General features: G+C 41.4%; 1 protein-coding gene across 8 annotated transcripts in view; it reads left to right on the top strand.

The window, feature by feature from the left end:
• Positions 1–22,388, top strand: part of wasf1 (WASP family member 1) — a 92,191-nt gene that overhangs the window by 27,875 nt on the left and 41,928 nt on the right. For all 8 annotated transcript variants that reach the window (XR_008388187.1, XM_053646238.1, XM_053646265.1 and 5 more), the window contains 2 exons: positions 12,983–13,151; positions 15,951–16,085. Coding sequence is in view for 7 of the 8 variants with exons in the window: in XM_053646238.1 (XP_053502213.1) it covers positions 13,019–13,151; positions 15,951–16,085 (268 nt within the window). In the remaining variant the exon portion in view is untranslated. The remainder of the gene's footprint in view (positions 1–12,982; positions 13,152–15,950; positions 16,086–22,388) is intronic.

Raw genomic sequence — 22,388 nt, 5'->3', positions numbered from 1 at the left:
TGTCCATGTAAATGTAGTCAATGAGTGAAATATTTTGACGTCAGAATTTTGATATGTCAGCAAACAAGACTAAAGTGGAAATAAAGGAATCTGTTTTGGTGTGTTATAATTTGCAACGTGGGCAATCAGTCTACAAATCTTTGTGAAACTGTTTATGACCCTGAACCTGATGAATTTCCCAGATATTCCCATGCCTTTTCTAAAATATTATTGTATATCCATTGTACGTGTTTAAATGAACAAGCTGTCAAATGAAAACCCTCCATTATCCCTCAGCTGGCAATTGAAACAAGTGTTGTACATTTGTTGTAATGTGTGCTGTGGATTTTATTGCCCATGTACCAGGCCCCGCTAATGAATTTTACTATTTCACCATTTCAGTGAGTATTGATTAGAGGAGTAGAGGCACAACTGAATTGGGAAAACAATAAGAGATGATCAGTTTGAAATGAAGATGGAAAAGCTACAGTGTGCAGTGTGTGTGTGTGTGTGTGTGTGTGTGTGTGTGTGTGTGTGTGGATAAATATCAGTGGCAGGTGCATTCTGGGATGTCAGTAGTATTGTATGTGCATGTGTGTGTTTCGCAGTTGTGTGTTTTAGTCCACAGTCAGGACTGATTCTGCCTCTCAGTGTACTTATAATACTGCTGTTTTTGCACAGGGTAAAAGCAGTCTTCAGCCTTTGTTTCCCCCGGTTGGTAGAAGTAGCTAATAAACATTGTAGCAACCAAGTTTGGAGAAAATAGAGAAAAACACATAAAAAAAAAAGAAAAACTTCCACCCTGTATTGCTGAGGTAGTGTTATTTCAGGATCTCTTCTCTCCCCTGAAGGCTCCCCTGAAGACTCAGTAGATAAAAGCGCTACTTAATGCTGCACCCTACAGCTGGGATTCAGGTCTGAATATCATCTGTGCATGAGTCCAAAAACATTACCACACTGTTATGAATGTAAAAGGGACAAGGGTCTTTATATTTCATCACTAGGTGGAAAAAAAAATTAATATTGACCAACATGGCAACAAGTTTCTTTTGTAAAATGATTTATTTATTTTTGTTGGAGTAGTGTGATACAGCATTACCGCCCGACAAAAAAAAATGGCAAAGCCTTCTAATTGCCCTGAAAAAATGTTGCTATTTGACAGATATAAGCCAAAGTTATACTGATTTACTTGCCTTTCTAGTTGTTGCACAAACCTGTTATTTAGCACTGTTATCTAGCTACAGTCAGGTCCATAACTATTTGGACAGTGACACTATTATTTGGGATTTTCCCTCTGTACACCACCACAGTGGATTTGAAATGAAGCAGTCAAGATGTGATTGAAGTGTAGACTTTCAGCTTTAATTCCAGGGGTTTAACAAAAATATTCCATTAAAGAATTACAGCCATTTTTTGCACAGTGCCTCCATTTTCACTCGCTCAAACGTAATCGGACAATTGATTGATTGATAAGCAGTTTCATGGCCAGATGTGGCCTTTCAAAACTTTCAATACGTGGTCCAGAGAAATGTTGATGCAAGTGAAGGAGGCCATCACTGGGCTAAAAAAAACCCAAAACAGACCTATCAGAGAGATAGCAGACACTTTAGGAGTGGCCAAATCTACAATTATTTTTAATACTTGGATGCAAATCCTTTGCAGTCAATGACCATCTGAAGTCTGGAACCCATGGACATGAACAAATGTCAAGTTTCCTTCCTTGAGATGCTTCGCTAGGCCTTTATGTGCGTTCCTTCTTTATAGGAATGTACTAAATTGTAGATTTGGCCACTCCTAAAGTTTCTGCTATCTCTCTGATAGGTCTGTTTTGTTTTTTCAGCCTAATGATGGCCTCCTTCACTTGCATCTACACCTTTTTGGACTGCATATTGAGAGTTCCCATGAACAGCTTCCAAATGCAAATTCAGTGCTTGGAATCAACTCCAGACCTTTTATCTCCTTAATTTGTCATGACATAACGAAGAAACAGGCCACACCTGGCCATGAAACTGCTTATCAATCAATGGTCCAATTACTTTTGAGTGAGTGAATATGGAGGGACTCGGTAAAAAATTGTAATTCCTAAACGGTTAATGCAATATTTTTGTTAAACCCCTTGAATGAAAGCTGAAATTCTACACTTCGATCACAGCTTCATTTCAAATCTATCATGGTGGTGTACAGAGGGAAAATTACAAAAATCGTGTCACTGTTCAAATACTTATGGGCCTGGGTGTATCTACGTAACTAGCTAGGTTGTTAATGTGTCTTTGGAGTACAGTTATCAGCAAACTGAAATGATAATAATTGCACCATTTCAAAGAAAAACATTATTTCTGTGAAGCTGTGATTTGAAAAGGTTGCACATCGGAAAGATAATCAAAAACACTGAGGTGTCAGTGTTATGTCAAAGAATTGTATTCATTTGTGCAGAGATGCTGGAGTTTAGACCAGATTACATCTTTCTGTTCTCTCACTGAAAACAGGTGAACACAGTTTGTTCAAGTTCATTCAAGTCTTTGTTGAACTCATAACTACCTGTTACAGAGGTACTCGAAATATTAGGTAGAAGCTTATAGCAAAGAAAGTGGGATAGCCTGTCAGCTTTATTTTCTTTGAGGATATGTCATTAATGTCTTCCTGCCCCACCAAAATATATGGTCATTATGAGCTGTTCCTTCCATATCGGTCATTACACACGATCTGTTTATGTGCAGTGTCACCCACACAAGTCCCTGTCTGTGTGGTTACTATAAAAACAATACGTATTAGAACTGACAGAACTGCTGTAACAATAAATAAATCAACACCTTCTGACCAATCAGAATTGAGAGTCAGAATTTATATAACAATGTATGATTCAGCTACTTTTCTTTGATATTGAAAAGGAATATTAAAACTCTGGCTTTGAAGTGTGTGTGTGTGTGTGTGGTGTTGGCTTTTTTGTATCGTGTGTCAGATTTAAGCAGAAACTGAGAAGCTATTTCTAGGTTTGGTGATGTACTGTACTTCGCTATCCCTGTTGTTTGAGAGAGAGCGAGAGACTGAGAGGGAGAGAGACCGAGGGACCTCTGGAGATTCTCAACGGCTAATTGAAGGCAGCTGTAAGCGTGGACACCAGGAACGCCTTCTATCACCGAGTGCTGGTATTGGCTATCGTGGTGCAGCACGACTTCTGATTGGTAGTTGCTGGAGGATCATTGTAGGTCACTGGTTTCTATTAAGCAAAGAGCTTTGCTGTGTTTATTACACATTTGAGTGTTTACACAAAGATAAGCATCGTTAGCTCAGCTCATAAATATCCTTTGGCTCAATCTGAAACAACTCACTATAGAGTGCACTCACTATATACTGTATTCTTTCAATTCTCAGTAGTATATGTAAAGTTTTGGCTTTTGCATGGTGTGTTAGATGTACAGTATATGAGGGCAAATTGGGTTGGAACTTGTTTCCACATAGCTGAAGCTGGTTTAAAAATTAACGATTGTTTCGATGGTTCTTGTATCAGTTCATATATCCTTTGGTACACTTATTTCTGAAGAGCTTTGTACCCGAACCTACTGTATATCAGTGCAGTACAGTGCAAGTCCATGTGACTCATCTTCTCTTTTGGATTACCAAAAGAGGTCAGTGTTTTGGGTTATTGTCAAGCAAAGCTTTAGCTGCTGTTTTCTGTCTGTATCATCGTATGACACATATCAAACTGAACAAGTATTTGTGTTATCATTAGTATTCGCCTCTGAAAGCGCTTCAGAATCACCGTCAGACCCGACCTGTCAACATTTATTTTTTTCTCCTCAGTCATGAGGACTGAATATTGAACTATTTTGATACAGATCACACTGCTGAGCTTAGTCTTCACTTTAGGCAGAGTATCACTACACCACCACTGCAGTAGATATGGGCCATCACCTTTAATTTTATAACAATTTAACTGTAATATACACTCACTAACAACTTTAGGTTTATGAGCAGGTGCTGATTCTCGCAGTTCTCCAATCAGCCAGTCATGTGGCAGCAGCACAATGCATAAAATCATGCAGATACAGGTCAAGAGCTTCAGGTAATGTTCACATCAAACATTGGGGGGGGGGGGGGGGGGTCTTGGGGGGTTAGGGTTACTGAAACTGTACAGTTGAATATTGTGATGTTTTTCCATTCTTCTGCATCCAGACCATCAGATCAGACTATCTTGCACCAACCACCATGCCATGGTCAAATTCGCTGAGATCGCATTTTCCCCATTCTGATGTTTGATGTGAACTGAAGCTCTTGACCTGTATCTGCATGATTTGATGGACTGTGCTGCTGCCACATACTTGGATGATTGGATAATTTCATGAATATGCAGATGTACAGGTGTTCCTAATAAAATGGACAGAGTGTACTGTATATTTTATTTCAGGAATGCCTGCAGTGTTCAGAACTATACATGCAGTAGTGCACAATGTGACCATGAAGGGTTTCCCCAGGCTTTTGCTGTTGTTGTTGTTGTTGTTGTTGTTGTTGTTGTTGTTTGTTGGACAAATTATTCCTAGTATTGTTTTTCTGTTAGTCAAGAACTGAAATCAGGTCATTATTGTGGTGAGGTGCACAATGAATGCATTAATGGTACTGTGTACCTGTTACTGAGGTTAAGTTTAGCATTAAATTTGGGCATGGCATAGGGGTGGGGTGGCTAGAAGCATTTTTTAACTAAAATAAACATCCAAGCCCTCCTTGGATCACCCCAAACTATGAGGTAAAATATGTTATGGTATGATGAGACCAAGGTGGAACATTTTGGTGCATAATTCGGTGTAAAAGCAAGACAACTAATCACCCAAATGACATCATATCTACAGTAAAGCATGGTGGTGGCAGCATAATGCTATGGGGCTGGTTCTCTTCTGGGGTTTTCAACTGTATTGACAATTGTCAATGGATGGTCCTCACAAAAGGACCATAAGACAAACAAACGTGTGTGTTGATGTTGGTGTAAATTAGTCCTCCTCCCTCACTATTCGCCTTTTCAGATGTCATTATGACCCCTTTGTGAGGAGTTAATGCACCATGAGCGTAGTGTTAGCTCAAACTTTGCCATATTTTCCCCAGTGCATTGAGCTGTGACAGAAGTCATGCAGGCACGTGGACACCTCTGTTGTGGTCAGCAATGCAGCACACCTCCTCCATCTCTCCAACCAGTCTCAGTTGTATTCAATCCGCCCGTCTTTACACTCCTCCATGAGTTAAGAGGTGGAGCTGTTATAGTGGAGTGTTGAGATGCAATTATTTCTAGATGCCATATGATACAGTAGTTTCTGTTCAGGTCAGATATATAGAGAGTGACCTCTTAGACAGGCAGGGTTGCCAACCTCAGCATGAGTATGTGAATGTGAGACAGGAAGGTGTGGGGGAGGGTCAGTGACCAGCATCACAGCCCTGGGTTGCCTTGGAGATAGAAGAATATGAATGACATCCCGAGGAGATCAAACATTGTCTTCTCTTTGCTCTCCGAGTCTCTCTCCTCCCTCCTGTGTCGTCTCGCGCCACCACTGTACAATTTATGAAGGAATCTAATCAAGGCGAGCATGAAAAAGGCAGGCTGCCCAGTGTCCTATCTGCACTCCAACAATGACACCGGCACAAAGGAACGGAACTAACGGAGGGCGATATGTCACTCATCGGCAGAAAGACTATACGCAGCTTTCTCAGTGCATCATAGAGAATATATCCGTCACTCAATTCCGAGACCAGCTCTATCCCTCTACCCCAGGACAGAAAATTCTACACTTCCTGCCCTGATGCAGGATTTGGTCATGAAGTGATGACAGGATTCGTTGAAAAGAAATAAATTTACACTTTACACAGTGCAGTGTAGTGTGGTGTGCATAACCCAAGAATTATATGCTGCCTTCACGTCCGAATATAATAATTACAAAATCTTCAACCAAATCGGAAAGAACTCATCAGTGACCTTTTCCCAAGATGAAAATGAAACATAACTAAATTAACTCTCACCCTTGTGCTCACAAACGTGTGACGAATTTCCTCAGTGAATAAAAAGGAGATCAAAATGGTGCCGTTTTCTCAATATTCTTTAAATTTTTGTGCTCTCTCTTTGCAAAGGCTGTTATCCAAGGGAATTAACTGAGATGCCATAGAATCTGTGTGGCTTTATTTATTTATTTATTTATTTATTTTTGTATCGGCTGCCATTGCTGCACTTGCTTGCACCTCTAGAGAGACTTTACACCTGTCTTCTTCTCTGATCTACATTTGTTTTGTCATATAGTATTACAGTTTCATGGAGGACACACAGCCACTAACTCGTTTGGTCAAATCAACAACTGACTATTTTGATATAATTTTGTGGAAAAATATTATATTCCATAGGGGGAAAAAACATTTTTTGTTGTATATGATTTGTTGGGTAAATTACTTACAGTTGCAATCAAAATGATTCAACTCCCATTGCAAATCAGGTTTATTGTCAAAATTTACAGACTTTCTGCTGTTTGCAATGAACAAATCAAACAAAAACAATTGAAATAGTTCAACACAATGGATGCTTCAAGTGGTTTCCCCAAATTCAACTGAAAATGCAACTTATAATGATTTCTCCAGTTTCAAAATTATTCAACCCCCTGAATAGAATCCCTCACAACAGCACAAATATGCAAAGCAGGTGTGTGGAAGGCAAGATGGATTCATTAAAGTATCAGTAAATCCTTGGAGAAAACCTTATGCCATCTGTGAGGAAGCTGAAGCTTGGGCGTCATTGGACCTTCCAACAGGACAATTATCCCAAGCATACCTAAAATTCCACCAAAACTTGGTTGCAGAAGTCCTGGAAGATTCTACAGGGCCATCACAGTCACCTGACTCGAACCCCATAGAACATCTCTGGTGGGATTTGAAGAAGGCGGTTGCAGCACGCAAACCCAAGAATATTACTGAACTGGAGGCAATATCTCATGAGGAATGGGATACGATTTCTCAGGAACGCTGCCAGAAGATATGCATCTCGTTTGCCATGTCGGGGTTAAATAATTTTGAAACTTCAGAAATCATTCTAAGTTGCATTTTCAGTTGAATTTTGGGAAAACCACTTGAAGCATTCGTGTTGTTGAACTATTTCAATTGCTTTTGTTTGATTTGTTCATTGCAAACAGCAGAAAGTCTGTACATTTTGACAAGAAACCTGATTTGCAATGGGGGTTGAATAACTTTTATTGCAACTGTAAGTGCATGGCTAACCATTCAGTGCATCACTTTTACTGAGCAAACTTTTAGCCAGTTAAAAGGCAGCATGTGCAAATCATTCAATTTCAGTTATATTAAAGCAGTTTCCAGCTGAAAAAAAATCTGCACTTCAGACACCAAATGCTTAGTCAGCAGCAACCATGTCTGAGGCAGTGGAGACAGATGAGCACCCCTGTCCCATGTTATCAGCTATCTTCAGTTTTAAATGCTTCAAAGGAAACTGTGATGATGATCTGCAAATTATACAAGCTATAACTCGTACGAGAGATCAGAATTTCACAGCTCAGCTTGAAGTGGAGTTACCATAACCACCCTGAAGTTATTTTGTTACACCCACATGTCCCGAAGTGGTTTGTTCCTCTTATACCACAGCAGTTTGCCAATCATGAACATTTTTCATTTATTACCAAACATATGTTCTACTGTTTATAACCCCTTTATAAAATTTCATATTGTGAAATATCTGTGATTAGGCCTATCATGATAATTACATTATCGACTGATCGTACGATATACGGACGTGACCTCGATCATTTTTGCTGACTTCGATGTCACCCATTGTGTTTCCATGCGTGTTTGTGTACATAAGAATGAATGTCACCAACATTTTAGCCATTCGTTCTGCTTCTGTCCTCTCGTCTGCTCGAGGGCTGTCAAATTAAAATTCGAATTTTGAATATTTGTCAAATTTATGATGAAAATGCACATTCAAATGCAAAAACTGGGTGCTTTCGAATTTAAGATGTGTAGCAAGCACTAGCACCGATTTTAATTAAAACATACTGTTGTAAAAAGGACACGCAAGATATTAACAATGCACTAACAATGTTTTTTGAAGAGGAAAACTGTTCTAGAAAGAATACTGTAGTTCTAGTGTTGGAAATAATCCAGTCGTAGGCAGTAATGTCGGGGATTGAGCCGCTTAAGCTGTGTGAGCTGAAGCTGAACAGTGAATGAACAGCGGTAAACTGAAGCACTTTACTAGCGGGTTAATTAACTCACCCAAACACATCCTATACACATGAGATTAATCAGACATTTAAACACAACGTAAACACAACTCGCTTCTGCACAAAATGACGCGAACGCACAAGCGAATTCGAACTTAAGTAACACGCTAGGTAGAATAGTATGTCACATCGTGAGTATACTCTTTTTGTAACAAAGCACTGAAACACGCGCAATGAATAACTAAACATAAAGAATTCATGATATTGTATTACGGAGTCTGAATATTCTTAAGAATTAAAAGTTCATTGCTTATTGAAAGGGTGTACTTGCATTATTATGCTAATATATTATCATTACATCAGTGGAATAAAATGGTCCTAAAATGACAATAATATGGTTTATTGCAATTATTTTATCCCATTTTAATCCCATTTTATTAAAAAACTGGGATGTGGTAGCGCAGCGGTTAAGATGTTGGACTTCTGAGTGGAAGGTTCTGAGTTCAAATCCCAGCACTGGCAAGCTCCCACTGTTGGGCCCTTGAGCAAGGCTCTTAACCCTCAACTGCTCAGTTGTATAAAATGAGATAATTGTAAGTCGCTCTGGATAAGGCCGTCTGCCAAATACTGTAATGTAATGTAATTTCTGGGACAATATATCGTCCAATAAATGTTGTTATCGTGACAGGCCTAGCTGTGAGACCAATTATGACTTGGCCTCTCATTTCTCTCTTTTTCTCTTGATGTTAATAAGACCAAAGCCCCCCCCCACCTATACACACACACACACACACACGCACACGCAGACACAGCTTGGCATCAGCACCATCTGACTCATTGGGTTCGAGATTTCAAAAGCACTGCGGTATAAAAGAGGATACTTCATTAAATGAAATGACGAAGAGTGACTCGGTTATGATTTTAATACGATTTTAAGTAGTTGTGGTATTATATGGAAAAGAAGCTGTATTGTTAGGATGTCGACATTTTTTAGACCTACACTTTATGAAGACAGGTTTATGTTTTGCCCAGGAAAGGTTGTATTGGTGCTTTTTGTTAGATGCACTTTTTAAAGGTGGCTTTATATATTTTAATATTCATAATAGTCAAAAACTCACCCACATTCAAGCGCGACAGTATTGTGACTTACTGCTGTGTGTACACGTGTGTGTGTACGTGTAAGTGTGTGTTGTGGACCTGGTTAAGCTTCTAATTGATCTAAGTGGGGATTGCTAGGATTTCTTAAAATGTGGTGCATTTTATAGGAACTGGGATTAATGGACTGAGATTAATCTAACGCTCCTTTGAGAAAGTGTGTGTGTGTGTGTGTGTGTGTGTGTGTGTGTGTTTTCTTTGTCTCTGCTGTTCTGGACTGGGCCGCATTGGTTTTTACATAATTAGATTCTACTGCACTGCTGCCAAGCGTCTCTCTCTCTCTCTCTCTCTCTCTCTCTCTCTCTCTCTCTCTCCTTCCTCTGTCTCTCATGTTTTTTTTCTTCCAGCTTGGCGTTCTCGCTCCTTTTTCCCACTGTCTATCCAAAAAAAAAAAAAAAAAAAAAAAAATCAGAGAGGAAAGACAGGAGTGTAATGCAGTTTGTCTTTCGTCTATCTTTCTTTTCTTCTTCTTTTTTTTATAATAGTTTCGCTTTAATATTTCCGTGGTTTTAAAGTGTTCGGTGAGTCACTCTCTATAAAAATGATGAAATGCTCAGCAGGGCATGATGTGGGAGGGAGCAACATTAAAGCATTCGTATATTCTTTTGTGAATATACGTGGAGAGGGAGCAAGGGAGAGGAGGAGGGAGATAAGCGAGTGGAAGAGGTGGATGGGGGAAGGAGAAGAAGTGGAGGAACGTGTCCTGCTCTGGGATAGATTAGTCACCCTGAGCGCAGCCGCACGTCTTTAAGGCAGAGTGGCTATCGCATGCTAAAGGAGGCCAAGGAGTAAATCGAATTTTCACACAAGGGCTGAAGGTCACATGCCAAGTCAGCAAGAATGTAGAGATCAGGTTTTGGGGAAGAGCGAAGGCAGAGGAGAAGGTGTACACTTACTGGCCACTTTAATAGGAACATCTGTAACCCTGTAATACCATCATGTAGTTCTCTGATCTGAGCACAACGCATAAAATAATGTCAAGAGCTGATGTTCACGTCAAACATCAGATTCTGATTTTGGCTGTGGCACGGTTGTTGGTACCAGACGAGCTGGCTTGTCTGTTCCAGAAACTGCTAATCTCCTGGGATTTTCACACACGACAGTCTCTAGATTTTACACAGAATGGTGTGAAAAACAGAAAACATCCAGTGAGCGGCAGTTCTTCTGGCAGAAACAACTTGAAAGGTTTGAAGGCTATTGTGACTCAAATAGCCACCGTGGTGAGCAAAAAAACATCTCAGAACACACAGTGCATCAAACCTTGAGGCTTCAACAGTGAAGACCACATTGTGTTCCACTCCTTTCAGCCAGGAACTGAAATCTCAGGCTAAACTGGACAGTTGAAGATTGAAAAAAAAAAGTCTTCAACTGCCCAATGGCCTGGTGAGTATATGTGCATGTTTTCTTTTGCAGTACTATGGGACAGTAATATTACCTCAGTTGTTATGAATATATACTCTTTATGACCCTCAACCTCCTGATGTCACGCATGCAAATAAGAGACGTAATGTTTCCTTTTATATCATGTTCACAAAAAATCATTTTTAAACACTTCTGCTTATTACTCTTAGGCCTAAATGACCTGAACGTACACTGAGAGGCCAGTTTTTTTTTTTTTTTATTAGACACTAGATAGATAACATAGTCAGTTAGTCTATGTCTGTATGTCTATATGTCTATGTCTATGTCTATGTCTATAGTCTCAGTCAGTTCCCTAGCTCCTTAGGTGGTGAATCAATATATGGTGTACACGAGTTTGGGCACTGGTAAGGACCAGTGTTACACATTGGGACACTGATTTGTCCCAATCATTGGGACAATGACTACGTACTCGCGTTGTAAAACCTCACCATTGGCATTTATCAACAACAGGCAGGACCAACATCTTTCTGACGTTATATGTCATAAATTTGTTCACTTAATCACCCATGTTTCTGTCTTGGTACCTCAAGCAGGATCGTAGGCTAGCTAGTCGATTTCTTAAAATCATTATACACCAAATGTCGTTAGACTAAAACAAACTCTATATAGAATGTCAAATAAAGTGAAAAATCGCTAACGTAAGTAATCGTTTGAGAGCTACAACAACGATAACTGGCTACTTACATTTTTAGATGAAGTTGGCTGAGAGTGTGTCCGGCTTTTTTTTTTTTTTCTTCAAGCTGAGAGGTTTCATAAAATATGATGTCATTTCCAGTAAGGGAACATAGTTAGCATCGATACTCCCTGTTTTTTGCAGTGCATTGTGGGATTTTTTAGGGAGCGAACGTTCCAGTGCACTGGATGTATTTTGCGATTGAGATAGCTCTTAAAATGGCCGACTCCCTGCTCAGTGCCCTGACTACTGAACTAGGGAGCTGATTGAGACGCACCTATAATAAGCATTTTAAAAAATATAGAAAACTCATCTGTAATTTACATACAATATTTGCGGTGCCACGTTCTAAAAAAAATAATAATAATAAATTACAAATCAAAGAGAAGTCCTGAGAATTCTTAGTCATGTCTGACATTCAGTCAATATTTTAAATTGGCCATTTTGACTTGAATAGGTGTTATTCATTCATTTATTCATCTTCAGCATGGGACCTTGCGAGGTGGATATACACAGCGACCCCACGTGCCCTCACCTTTTCAGTACTAATTCTTATTCACAATACTTAATATTGAGATCAGCTCTGGCTTGCTCATTAGGGACGTTTAAAATCTATATCCTGAATTGATATATTTCTGTAAAGCTGCTTTGGGACAATGTCCATTGTTAAAAGCACTGTACAAATAAAACTGAATTGAATTGAATTATTTTTTTCCGTCTCAGTCTAACAGCATGCATCTCTTTCAATCTAGATAACAATACCATTGTGGCTGTTAACATGGTGCTTTGTCTCTGCACTGCAGTCCTACTGATGATGCACCTGTATACACACACACACACTCACACACACACACACACATATATACACGCGCACACACACGTATACACGCACACACATATGTGTCTACACAGATTCAGTCATGATGGTATGTTCATAATCATAAAGTAACTGAAATGTGTTGGAGGATGAGTTGGGGACAGAGAAAATGGCTGCCACTGGATGAGTTTAGAAGCCTCATATGAGTGTGTGTGTGTGTGTGTGTGTGTGTGTGTGTGTGTGTGTGTGTGTGTGTGTTTGCAGTAGATGGGGTCAATAAGTATTGATCTCAGCAGTCTTATCTCCAGGTTCGCTTTGGAATTAAGTCTAAATTACTGAATATTTCACACTTAATCTAATTATCTGTGTACTGCTCCGGCTCAGCGCGAGCGATTAGCCACATAAGGCATGATAATACTCTTTAGGACCAGCTGTGTGTGGGTGTGTGCAGAATCTGCAATATGTAGGTCATGCTCATTCTCACTGTCTCTCTATCTCTCTCACTTCTTGAGCCTTTTTAATGACCAGGAAATGGTTCAGGATACTTGGTGTGTTTAATGGAAATGAATGACTCATTGGCTGATTTAGAGTCCTGTAGGCTCGGAGTGCAATGATTTAGTTTGTTCGCTAATCCGAAATGAGATTAGTGTTGTGTATATATAGTACTAATGCTACATTTGTGTATTTTCTTATAGAAATGAGTTCATTTGATTGAATGAATCCTCTCTTATTTATTATTAGGTACGGCTGTCGCAGGTGATCGTGGAGTGAGGGAAGATGCCACTGGTAAAGAGGAGCATCGAGCCGAGGCACTTGTGCCACACGGCGTTGCCCTGTAGTATTAAAAACGAGCTGGAGTGTGTCACCAACATCTCTCTCGCCAACGTTATACGCCAGCTCAGCAGCCTCAGTAAGTGTGAATATGATTTATCAATATTTGTGAGTGCATTTACGCACAACGTTAACCATTTGTTGTTAAATATGTAAGGAATAACGCATTAGAGGGCTTGCTATTATAGGAAAAGAATCAACAACAGGGTGGTGTGATGTAGCCTGACCAACCTAGACTTTATACCAAAGCAATATTTCAAATGAAATTATGTCAATTTGGTTCAACGTACACAAAGTATATGTTTTTACAAAAATAAGAAATTCAACAACTGCTTTCTCCTTGCGTTTATACCACAAAACATTTTCACAGAAGTAAATCCCTGTTGGTTTTTAATGGATGCTGCTCTCTCAAGATATTGGTACTTGGTTTCCCTGGTAGCTCATGTCTAGTGCAAGATCTCCTTTGAGCTAGCTTCAGAACATATGCCAAACCAGCCATTTGACCACACACTGCATGAAGGGAAGTGTTTGTGTGTAAATTACGTCCATTATGTAGAGACTTAAAGATATATCCTTCTTATTAGAAGTCCATGAGATGTAATTTAGAGTTTTGGGGAATGCCCTGTTTTTCAAATGAGGTGCTGTGGCACAGTTCGATAGATAGCTAGCTAAGTACAGAATGCGTATTCATGGAAATAAACAACGTAACAGTAGAGATAAATACGGCCAGTGTGTCCCTACAAATGCAGTCATGCCACAGTACATCCTCACACCTCTTCATTTAACATAAATTATTAATAATGTTAAATATCAATTAATATTTGAAGCAAGGACACACATGAAACAACACACCTACATGAAACGACATCACTTTAGCTAACCTACATCTCTCTCTCTCTGCGGCTACCCCAAAATGATGCAGAGGTGTGTTTGTTTGCAAATGCAGATGCAGTGTATATCAAGGAATATCTCTGGTACTGTTCACTGCTTGCTAGCTAAGGGTAGCTAGATATTAAAAAATCAGTCAGTGAGCAAAAATGCCTTTTCTTGACTGGCCTGCTGAGTGAGTGAGTCAGGAAAATATGACAAAAACATACAGTTTATTTTTTTACAAAGTTATTAGAATAACTTGACTACTTTAAGTTAAATATATGGCTAAAGCCCAATATGTATATTTTACAGAGATTACTAGGTTATACTATTATTTTGCAAGTGCTCCTAAAACTATCAACATATTCCAGCCAGAAGAGGACCATGAGCTTGCTGTTGCGATGCTCACATTTCCTTCATATATGAAGTTGAAAATCATGCAGTTGCATAGAGTTGAAATAAGTACAATAAAGTCGTATAAAGTTGAAATGAATACGGTCCGCCCCATACTCGTGTGGGGGAGTGGTTTTTCGCCTTGATTTGCTTGTGGTGTTATTCAGTATGTACAGGATTTCACTGAGTTTGTCGCAATAATGTTTGTTGGTAAATGAAACATTTTAGCTGTACTCACGTTCAACGCACGTGAATCGAAGCCGGCTTTGGATGAATGCGTGTTGTGATGTAGTCACATGACGTGTCTTGGCCCACACCTACAGAAAATCTGCAGTAATTTTGAAAAATTGAACGGTCCTCTGAATTTGTGTTTAATTTCTGCAATTGCAAAATCCTGGAGGCACAGGTTCTTGGCCATCAAGTAATATTGATGAGAAATGATTTGTAAAGTCAGACATTTTCAAACAAGAACAAGAAAGGACTTTTTAAATTTATTTTATTTTTACATTTTTTGATTTACGTAATTAATTTCAACTCTCTTGCATGAAATGAATAAGTAAAGTTTACTTAAAAGAAAAGAGTTTGATTTAATTGTTTTATTTGTGTAATTTTTAACCATTTAATTCCAGTATTTGAAAAATGTGTTAATTTTTCCTTTTTTAAAAAAAATAAAAAAAAGGAAATGCAAATTATTACTGAAATGTATTGTTTCTTTTTATCATTCCCTGCTTGTGTAAATGTAGTATATTTGTCAGCAAATTGATCCACTCATTCTCATGTCTGTCCACGTCTATCAGCCATAACATTAAAACCACTGACAGGTGACGTGAATAGCATTGATTATCTCGTTGCAGTGGCACCTGTCATGGTGTATATATTAGGCAGCAAATGAACAGTCATTTCTATGTGTTGTGTTGGAAGCAATCGAAATGGGCAAGCGTAAGGATTTTTGAGCGACTTTGACAAAGGCCAAAATGGGTCAGATCTCCAAAATGGTAGGTCTTGTGGGGTGTTCCCAATATACATAATTATACGGGACAGCTATTAAAACATGAAAAGACAACATGAGTATAAATCTCCAGACATGAGCTAACTACAATACAGACACTCCATTAGTGCATATTTGATATTTGATATTTGAGCTCATGTGCACTGTGCTCAACCTAATTAGTACTGTGTTTGTCAGACTGATTTTTTTTTTTCAATCCTCAGACTCTGACAGCACGTACCCTTGCTTACTTTTATCGACAGATCTGATCGCTTCATGATTTAATTAGGAAATAACATCTGATGGCTAAATATAAATCCATTGTTGGAGTTTCGTCTGGTATGTGTTAGTATATTTGGGTCTGGTTTTGAAGACCTGAGAGGAATATTAATAGCTGCAACAATTAGGTTGGAGAAGAGTATTATTTTAATTATCTGTATTGCAGTTCCTTGCAGTATTGCTCCTTAATTATTTTTCTAGGTTTTTTTTTTTATCTTGCTATTTTTCTCCCCGTTATGGTCTGGTATTAAAAGGTCAGTAAGAGTAAAAGAGTTACAGAATTCCTGAATTAAGTGTGTGTGTGTGTGTGTGTGTGTGTGTGTGTGTGTGTGTGTGTTCTCTCTGTAGGTAAATATGCAGAGGACTTGTTTGGGGAGCTCTTTAATGAAGCACATGCCTTCTCCTTTCGAGTCAACTCCTTGCAAGAGCGTGTGGACCGTCTGTCTATCAGTGTGACACAGCTTGACCCTAAAGAGGAGGAGTGTGAGTACACAAACACGCACGCACACACACACACACAATAAATTGGAAGATGGGCGATGCGTTATTCTTTACTCGTTTGCAGTGTAAATGAAACGCTCCCCAGTGCAAACTGACTGTTTGTTTTGTACTGGTCTTACCATCACCTAGTATCAGGTAACAGACAAAGAGACAGACAGACAGAGTTCACAGTTTTTTTACTCCATGCTGATAATATAAAAATAGAACAAATTAATGAATAAATAAATAAATAAGCCTACTTGCTCAAATGGTTTATTGTTTTTTATTAATTTGTTTATTCATTTTTTATTGTTGCTATATATGGGTCCCTGATTGAGAGGAAAACCTCCACTGCTCATCAGATTATCTATCCACCTGCTTTTTTATCATTTAAATTACAGAAATGAGCAAAAAAAATGAGAAATGAGATTTACACCGTTTTAATGGTCTTAAGTTAACCGGCTCACCATAGATGCTGCAAGCTGTTTTTTTTTCCAGTCTGCTCAAAGCGTCCGTTCAACAGTTGTTTTTTTCCCAAATAGGTCATCCACAGACCTTGGGATTTCATTTTAAACCTCTCTGCTCGCTTTTCGTGTTGTGTCTCGGAACGGGCACTGAGGGTAATAGAGAATGAAGAGCTATTGTGTCAGACTCAAACACGGGTAAAACAGGTTCCAGCACAAAAGACACTGGAGAGAAGTGGATACAGTGGCAGGGACTTTCTCCCATGGTGCAGCCGGGTATGTTGCAGTATACTGTTATCGCCTAATACAGTCTCCTCTGAAAGTATTGGAACTTCAAGGCCAATTCTTTTCTTTTCGTTATACACAGACATTTGGATTGGAGATCAAAAGACGAATATGAGATGACAGATCAGAATTTCAGCTTGTTTTGTGTTAAACAACTTAGAATAAAAGCTTGAGCACACCCATTTTTTCAAGTGATCAAAAATATTGGAACACATAATGATAATGAGTCTATTGATCACATATACATATACACAGTGAAATTCTTTTCTTTGTATACCCCAGCATGTCAGGAAGCTGGGGTCAGAGCGCAGGGTCAGCCATGATACAGCAGTGGCATGCCCAGCAGTGGCAGCTTGGCATTGATGGGGCTTAAACCCCTGACCTTCCGATCAGTAACCCAGAGCCTTAACTGCCAAGCCACCACTTCTCCATATGAACATATGACTGATAGGTGTTTCTTGTTGCCCAGGTGTGCCCTGTTAAATTGATTATTTAAAAAAATTAATAGCTCTGAATATCTACTCTTGGTTTGAGCCTGTGAAGACTGCATTTGTTGTTAAAAAGCATAAATCAACATAAAGACCAGAGAACTGTCTGTGGGAGAAAAGTGTGCCATTTTGAAGCTGAGAAAAGAGGGAAAATCTTTTTCTGTATGTAATAGATATAGATAGAACATAAAGACATATAAAGGCTACTTGTAGGTGCGACATATTCCTCTCAGTAAGCCGTTGCTTCCAGATTATAAAAACAACAGCTTACTTTTAACAAAATTAGAGAAGACTATACCACAGAGAGAAAAGCACAGGGAACCACAATAATGTTTGCCTCTAAAACGATGGTTACGTATGTACCGAATGAATCCGAATTTATTTCGGATGACCGCCAAAGGCGGTGCTTTCAGCACCTGGATGTCCATCGAATGTTTGTTTCAACAAAGTCACCTGTGACCTGGGTGATATGCGCCTTTTGCCCCGGGACTAAAGGAACATTCACCCCGGAAGTGACCTCTTGGCAATCTTGTCGAGAATCATCCGAGTGACTGCCAAGCTCTGGCGGTCATCTGAAATTCATAGAACCGCGGTAACATACGTAACCATCGTTCTATTTCATTTCTACTGACCGCCAGAGGGGTGCTTTCAGCACCTGGATGAGTAATACCAACAAGGTCACGAGGAAGTTCTTCGTGCCTCTTAACAACGGCTGTGAAGCCGGGGAAAAAATGGCTGTAGCCACTGGGTTGTGCGGGATCACATTCACCCTGTAAAATCTTGCAAATGTGCAGGTTGATGCCCATGACCCAGCTGCAGAAATATCTGAAAGAGGGAACCCTCGAAGGGCTGCCATGAAGTTGACAGACTCCTGGTTGAATGACTTCGAACCTGAGAAATGATCCGGAGACCCCACCCTTACAGGCATAAACGATAGTATCTACAATCCATTTTGACAGACGCTGCTTGGACAAAGCGTGACCTCGCCTATGCCCTGTATGGCAGAAACAGAGAATTTGACTGCCGGAATTCGGCAGTCATTTGGATATAACACTTTAGTGCTTGAACTGGGCACACTCGAGCCCTGCTCATCCTCCTGAGTTGGGGGCTCAAAAGCTGACAGACTGAGGGGCTGGTTCGTATAAGACGAAGAAAAGGTCTTTGGGAGAAATGAAGGGTTCGGCCATAAAGTTACCCATGTGTTCCCAGAACTCCAGTGTAGGCACTCTCGGCTTACTGATAAGGCGTGCAGGTCACCTACTTGTCTAGCCGATGCCATGGCTAAGAGGAAAGCTGTTTTCATAGACAGCCATCTCAATTCTGACCTCTCTAAGGTTTCAAATGGAGGCTGACACAATGCCTCTAATACGAGTGGCAAGTTCCAAGAGGATACTGGGTTTCATCGATTACTGTATTATGCATGGCTGAGATGGCAGCTATGTATACCTTGATGGTCGAGGCTGCAAGGCCTCCATCAAGGCCTCCATCAAGACGGGACTGGAGAAAGCTGAGGATTACCAGTATGAAACAGCATGTTGGTTCCTGCTTTGTGCTTGGCACCACTCAGAAAAGTGCTTCCATCTGTTCGAATACAATGTATTGGTGGAAGGTGCATGGGAGTTGTGGATGGTCTGTACAACTGCTGGATCACACAGCCTTAGTAATGGCTCTGGCCCTTCAGAGGCCAGACCCAAAGTTGCAGCCGGGATGTGTTCAGGTGCCAGATTCAACCCTCCAGCTGTGAGAGGTGATCCCTCCTCACAGGGAGGCACCAAGGCTCGGTGTAATATTGGGAACCACACCCTCCCTGGCCATTTGGGGGCTACTAGTAGCACCTTGTGATTGCCCCCGGGGATCCTGTCTAGGGAGGGCAGTATCCATTGGGATAGTTCCCTAAGGGAACCCCCTGGGTAAAATATGCTTTTCTCCTCTATGGTTGCAGGCACCTTAGGCAACTGGCAGTGACTCTGACCAGCTTGTGCCTATGTTGAGTGGGATGCAAGGCGAAGTCATTCAACCAGGTCTGGAGAGGCCGTAATGACAGAAGGCCCAAAGGGAACACCGATGATGCTGCTGTGAGCATACCTAGCAGTCTCAGAAATGCTTTGAGGACCATAGCCCTGCCTCTTCTGAAGCGGCCGATGAGCTGGATGATGTTGTTGACTCGCCACTGAGAGGGGATAGCCATCATCAAACGTGAGTTGAACTGGATGCCTATAAACACTATTTGCTGACTGGACATCAGAGAGCTCTTTCCATAATTCACTAAGCCCTAGCTTGGTAACATGGGATGCTGATTCAATGAGGGCATCTACCCTTGACTGGGAACAGATCAACCAGTCGTCCAGGTACGGGAAAATTTGCATCCCCCTGTCCTGTAATGGAGACAGTGCTGCTGCTACACACCTGGGGAAGACCTTTGGCACCGGTGAGATCCTGAATGGGAGCACACAAAACTGGTAAGCCCTTCCCTCAAATGCGAAACAGAGAAAATGCCTGTGCTTGGGCTCGAATAGAACGTGAAAATATGCATCTTTCAGGTCGATGGTTGTAAACCAATCGTTCAGCCTGATGCCTTGCAGTACGTCCACAGTACGTAGCATGTGGAACTTGAAAACCTTGAGGTGTGTGTTCAGAGGTCTTAAATCCAGTATGGGGTGAAATCTGCTGTCTTTCTTTGCGATAATAAAATAAGTGGAATAGAATCCCCTGTTCTATAAAGCGCTGTCTAATTGCTCGATGGCACCCTTCTTCAGGAGAGCCCAGACCTCCTGGCGTAGGGCCAGTGCCTTGTTTGGGTCCTTGACTAAGGTCATTTTGACTCCCTGGAACCTCGGCAGTTGACATCTGAATTGAATTTTGTAGCCTTGTGACAGGGTTCACACAACCCAGGGGTCTGACGTAAGCGCTTCCTAGCATCTGAGCTGCTGGCTGGTGAAGCACCTGACCGTGAGAGTGGTACAGTCATTGTCTACCCCTTCACCCCTTATAATTTCTGGAGGGGTGACGGCCCGAAATCTGGCCTCGCTGTGCAAAGCGAAGGGGCTGGGTTGGGTTTAGCTGATGAAACCTCTCTGGGTGTTGTGCTCTCGGCTGGGTAATCGGCTGTGGTATGTACTGAGCCGTATTTGTTGCCTTAGAGAGTCTCTGTCTAGCGGGGTGTTCAGGACGCAGACTAGCAAACTGTTGTCTGCACTCCAGGGCTTGCTGTGCAGACGGGCCGAACAGTTCCCCTAACAGGAAGAGAGCGGAGGGCTCTCCTGCAGGGTTCCAAAAGTGAAGACTGGGCCAGCCATATTTGGCGTTGGGCAAGGGTTAACGAAGACATTAGCTTCCCCATCTCCCTGGTCATATAGGCAAATGCCTGCAAAGAGGTGTCACTCAGGCCCTGGGCAGAAGGGTCAACCTCCAAAGCCTGCAATGTCTGGGACAGGGCCAGCATAAGGTGTGACATGGAATTCCCAATACGTTCCATACATGCTGCTGTGTCATAGCTTCTCACAATGAAGTCATCTGTCAACTGGCTCTGTGGCTGGGGGCAGCATGCATCGGGCCGAAGTGCTTTATCATGTGATGGCACAAGGGTGGCAACAGCCAGCTCTATATTGGGCATGCAGTCAAGGCCATGGTCAGATGCATCCTGCATATTAGCTAGTGCTCTACAGTCTGTCGGTAGATGAGAGAAACGTCTGGGGTCTGCCCAGCACCTCTATAGCTCCTCGATATATGGAGTTGAGGGTGGGACAGAGAGAGCTGCGGACTGAGAGGTCTTCCTGAAAAAAGCGCTCTGAGGAGTCACCTGGACAGGTGCTGCATCTAACCCCAGGCGTGCCAAGGCCATTTTTACCACAGGCCTGTCTGATGTCTGACTGGTCTCCGAGCCCTTCATATGTTTTGTGGCTCATCCCCTGCGAATTGGGATGAGATGAATGGGAGCTCTCACCTGCCCCATCCTTGTCATAACCTCCCCTGATGACTAGGCTCTTCGAGGCCCTAGTGGAGAGTGCATCCTCCTCCTGGGTCTCAAAGGTTGGTGACAGTATTGGAGGCAGCACCCTGGGAGGAGACTGCTGTGCAGCTGCAGTGGGACCACTAGCGGGCTGTGCACTGGGTGGTTGCAGATTAAGGAGGAGATACTTAATCTGTGCAAACTCAGAAGCCAAGGTGTCTACCTTCTGGGCTAGGGGATGTACCTTTCTGCATTTCCCCTTACCAGGGGCCCCCCGTGAATCCATCTTATGGCGCTTATGAGAGCTGGGAGACATGGCCTGTGTAGGATGTGGTTGAGTGCCCAACCTGCCCTCTAGCTGGGCCAGCCTGGCTGGCCGTGCTGCTAAGCTTATGGAGCTGCAGTTCATGCATGCGATCTCCGTCAATCCCTCTCTTAAGTGATCAACCCCCAGGCAAGAGGGATATCTCTCATGGCCATCCTCTAGTAACAGATGGTGTTTGACAACAGCACGTTTTCAAAAAATGAAACAACCAAAGTCATGCAGAATAACTCCACGATACGTATAAACAGAAAAATACGGGAGGGGATTCCCGACCTCAAGTATTTAGTGTTGTATCAGCATTAAGGCGTGAAACACCAAACTGATCACAAACAGTAAACTGCCGCTTGCCGAATTAGAGCGTGCCCACTCCTACACGGCGTTGCTAGCAGAGTCTCTTACCTCTTGCTGGATAGCGCACTATCTGAAGTTAAATAATCACAAAAAAGGCTAACTGCAGTCTTTGGAGGACGAACGTTCATAGCTCCAACCCTACTTCGGGCTACGGCCTGCACTCCTGAAACCTGCTTACCACACGAGAAGATAACAAAAGGTTGTTTCCGGGGTGAACGTACCTTTAGTACTGGAGCAAAAGGCACACGCCACCCAAGTCACAGGTGACTTTCTTGATATAAACTCTAGAGCTGCACGTACACGTGATGGACATCCAGGTGCTGAAAGCACCGCCTCTGGCGGTCAGTAGAAATGAAATAGAACATAAGCTTTCATAAAGTAACAGTGATATATACATTCAAAATGGGTAATTTACTTAATTGTTTATTCACATTTTTATTTTAT

This window comes from Ictalurus furcatus, chromosome 2 (genome assembly GCF_023375685.1).
Source record: "Ictalurus furcatus strain D&B chromosome 2, Billie_1.0, whole genome shotgun sequence".
NCBI classification, from domain to species: Eukaryota; Metazoa; Chordata; class Actinopteri; order Siluriformes; family Ictaluridae; genus Ictalurus; species Ictalurus furcatus.
Note: the sequence above shows the minus strand (reverse complement) of the source record. Positions and strands in the feature narration are given on the sequence as shown.